At 44.1% G+C, this 4017-nt stretch overlaps 1 protein-coding gene across 1 annotated transcript; it reads left to right on the forward strand.

The window, feature by feature from the left end:
• The first annotated feature begins 314 nt into the window (after positions 1–314).
• LOC140857087 (pentatricopeptide repeat-containing protein At1g71490-like) lies at positions 315–3446 on the forward strand. Its single transcript, XM_073255400.1, is given in 5 exon segments — positions 315–910; positions 913–2265; positions 2268–2354; positions 2357–2762; positions 2875–3446. Coding segments are annotated over 4 exon segments (2187 nt in total). The 5' UTR covers positions 315–480; the 3' UTR covers positions 2674–2762; positions 2875–3446.
• Positions 3447–4017: the final 571 nt, after the last annotated feature.

Consider the following 4017-nt stretch of genomic DNA (forward strand, 5'->3'; position numbering starts at 1 on the left):
GATCATGCACTTACTCCACAGTTGATTTGCATAAATTACTAGTGAGCAAAATATTCAAAATATAGAAATAGTATTACCAACGCATAATTGTGGCCCATCATCAATCATTATTTGTTCATGGAAGCAATATTTGACTTTTGCAAATAACTAGTGCCTTCTCCTAAATAGATTTATTATTCCTCACTTATCATATTTTTTAACTTTAAAAAATAAAATATAAATTTTAAGAAAAAAAAAAAACAAGAAAAAAGTCCCTTCGCTTTTCTTTTTTCAAAAGAAACTTCTCAAATCTCTCGTCCCTTTCCAATTCTTCCATCTCTTTCTCAAAAAATCATGATGTTCAAATCTAGGTTTGCATAAGGGGCTTTCTTAGGTGGGGTAAGGAGAAACCTTGAAGAACTTAATTATTTTGGCTGCAACATAAGCAAGTCTGATAAAGGAGATAATGAAAGTTGGGAGCCACCAAGCACCCAAATTTTGATGTCCATTCCATCCCTTCTCCCAAAATCCCACCTCTCCAGCACCCAAGCCCACATCCAAAAACCATGGAAGAATCCCCTTCCACTCCCCCACCCCAACATTCCAACTCCACAAACATCAAAATCCCCAATAAATCAAGAAGAACAACAAGCCCCCAGCATTCCTCCCCTCTCCAATCATCCCCTCAACTCCCTCATAGATTCCATCAAATCCTTCTCCTCCCATGGCCACCTTTCCAAGGCCTTCACCACCTTCTCCTTTCTGCGCCTCCACTCCTCCTCTCTTCTCCTCCCCATCCCCCTCTCTTGCCTTCTCTCCTGCACCACCTCCCAGAGAGCCCTCCCCCAGGGCCACCAGCTTCATGCTCTTATCCTCTCTCTTGGCCTCCAAGACCACCCTTCTCTTCTCCCCAGGCTCACCACCTTCTATGCCACTTTAACCTCCGTTCCGATGCCCGTGCAGCAGTCTTTTCGTCGAACACCTTCCATGTCCTTCCATGGAATCTGCTCATCTCCGCCTGTGTTCGAGATGGCTTCCCTGCCGACGCCCTCCTCGTCTACAAAGAGATGGTTCGGAGGGGCGTCGAGCCCGATCGTTTCACTTTTCCGTCCGTTCTCAGGGCTTGCAGCGAGGTTCTCGACTTGGATTTGGGAAAGGAAGTGCATCGATGCATCGAGAACGGTAGCATGGGGTGGAATTTGTTTGCTTACAATGCTTTGGTGGCAATGTACTCCAAGTGCGGGGAGTTGGGTGTTGCCCGGAAGCTGTTTGATGAGATGCCTGAGAGAGATGTGGTGAGTTGGAATTCGATGATCTCGGGCTATGCTTCGAAGGGGATGTGGGATAAGGCTCTTGAGTTGTTTGACATGATGCGGGCGGGGAGCTTGGAGGTGAGCTCTGTGACTTGGAATACAATCATTGGAGGCAGCTTGCAGATGAGTAATTATAGAGAAGCACTGAGACTGATTTCTCAAATGAGAGCGAGTGGGTCTGCTATGGACTTTGTGACATTGATTGTTGGCTTGAATGCATGTTCTCGGCTTGGTTCTCTGAGATTGGGGAAGGAGATTCATGGGTTGGCAATCCATACCTTTTGCGACGGGTTTGAGACTGTGAGGAATGCATTGATCACAATGTACTCGAGATGTAAGGATATGGACTCTGCTAATATTTTGTTTCAGATGGCTGAAATCCGGAGCTTGGTGACATGGAATGCTATGATTGCGGGCTTCGCCCTCTCAGACCAAGCAGAGGAGGCTTCCCAGGTTTTCCGAGACATGATCCACTCTGGAGTTGAACCAAACTATGTGACGGTTGTGACCTACCTTGCTCTCTGCGCTCGGGTTGCAAACCTGCAGCACGGGCGAGAGCTCCATTGCTTCATAACCAAGCATGGATTCGAGGGCCACCGATTGTTGTGGAATTCTCTCGTTGACATGTACTCCAAGTCGGGCAGGATCTTGGTAGCTCGAAAGGTCTTTGATGTGATGAGTGACCGTGACGAAGTCTCCTACACTTCGATGATTGCAGGGTATGGAATGCAAGGTGAAGGCATCACTGCATTGGAGCTTTTTGATGGCATGATTGATAGTGGGATCAAACCAGACCATATAGCCATGGTGGCTGTCCTATCGGCCTGCAGCCACTCAGGACTTGTATCCCAGGGCCAGGCACTCTTTGAGAAGATGGTTGATTCTTATAGCGTTGTGCCGCGAATGGAGCACTACTCTTGCATGGTGGATTTATTCAGTCGAGCAGGTTTATTGGGGAAGGCAGAGGAGATTCTTGTGGAACACCATTCCCACCGACATCTGCAATGTGGGCAGCTCTTGTTGGGGCATGTCAGGTCTATGGGAACACAGAGATTGGGGAGAGGCAGCGAGGATGCTGCTGGAGATGAGGACCGACAATTCCGGGCATTATGTTTTGATTGCTAACATGTATGCAGCTGCTGGGTGTTGGGAAGAACTAGCGAAAGTGAGGACAATGATGAGAGACCTGGGTGTTAGGAAGGCACCAGGTCTGGCATGGGCTGATCTGGGGAATGGATTCCATCCATTTGTGGTGGGGGATAGATCAAATCCACTCGCTCCTGAGATCTACGAGATGTTGGAGGGGTTGACCGACCAAATGAGGGATGCTGGATATGTTGGCAATCTGGATTTGTGGTTAGAGGAGGAAACTAAGGGTTAAAGTTGCAGAGAGTCCAGGATGTAAGTCAAACCCTCAGATGGAATTCTCAAAGATGAGGATTGAAGAGGAATTCTTCCTTTATATTTCTGGTATCATAAATTTATAGCATTCTACATTCAGATGAGAAATTTAAGGTCATCTTCTCTTGCTACCGACACTTATGGGAACTGCAACTTCATGACAATAACTGCTTTTCTTCAGGAATCATTTTATGTCAAGAACTGCAACCAAAGCTTGTGATTTGGCACATTTGGAGTGACCTCTTCAATTATGTTATCACCGATGATGTTCTACAGAATCCACACCCGTTTATCTGCTGGTGATGCCCATCCTAAATGACTGGCTTTAGAGTGGATGTTAGCGAAGAAAGAATAGAATGCAAAAAGAGGAATTCCATGATCAGAATCTGGTTATACAAGGACAATTTAAACATGAAACTGGCATCCCAAGCTCAAGCTTCTAACTCCAGAAAGCTCATGGAACTGATGAAGCAATTGAGCGCCTACAGAGAATTTAAATTGAGGAAGCAGAAAGGAGGGAAAAAAAAAATTTCATTTTTCTTTAAGTTATTGGGAGCGTAAGGTCAGTGATTGGACATTAAAAAACAATAAAGGGTTCGATATTTCTTGGATTTTTTTTTCCTTTTGTTTTGAAATCACTATATTATGGCTTCTTTGCCATGGGAGCTTTCCGGTAAGATTTCATCAATGGGCTTAATCAATTGTTATAAGGAAGTACTAATTCTGGACCACAAAGTTAACTAGTTTTATCCACATCTTGCATGGTGTTTTTTTTTTTTCTTTCTGTTTTTTGAAATCAGGAGGGGCTAATCTCACATGGAATAAGCTCTGGCCTATGATTTTATTAAAACAGTATCTAGACTACACCAGGATAACATAATCAAGCTTCGAAACCATGCTATTTGCTGTTTATGTGTAATTGCTGACAGGAGATAAATATGAAGCTAGAGAATTAGTCTAGTTTACAATGTAATCATTTACTATATGATTCTGGTGTTATCATTTATCTTTTAAAAAATTTCAAGTGAAGCTTCCATGAAACACAGACACAAGCAGATCCAAGAATATCAGTGGGAATAATGATGAGAAAACTTGGAAAGAAAAGAGTTGCCACGGGCATGGTGAGATTGGAGATCACTCTAGTACACTTAGCCAGAACGTGGACATGGATGGACTGACTTGTTCCATGGTTGTGTCCCTTGATCTCAAAGTCCATCTTTTGTAGAAGTGTTCCAACATTCAGATTCCATAGTGAGAGGGAAGTTGCAACAACTCAATTCCATCCCATCTCCAACGGATAGATTAGTTCTACTCAATTTCTCGA

Source organism: Elaeis guineensis, chromosome 1, assembly GCF_000442705.2.
Source record: "Elaeis guineensis isolate ETL-2024a chromosome 1, EG11, whole genome shotgun sequence".
Classification (NCBI taxonomy): domain Eukaryota; kingdom Viridiplantae; phylum Streptophyta; class Magnoliopsida; order Arecales; family Arecaceae; genus Elaeis; species Elaeis guineensis.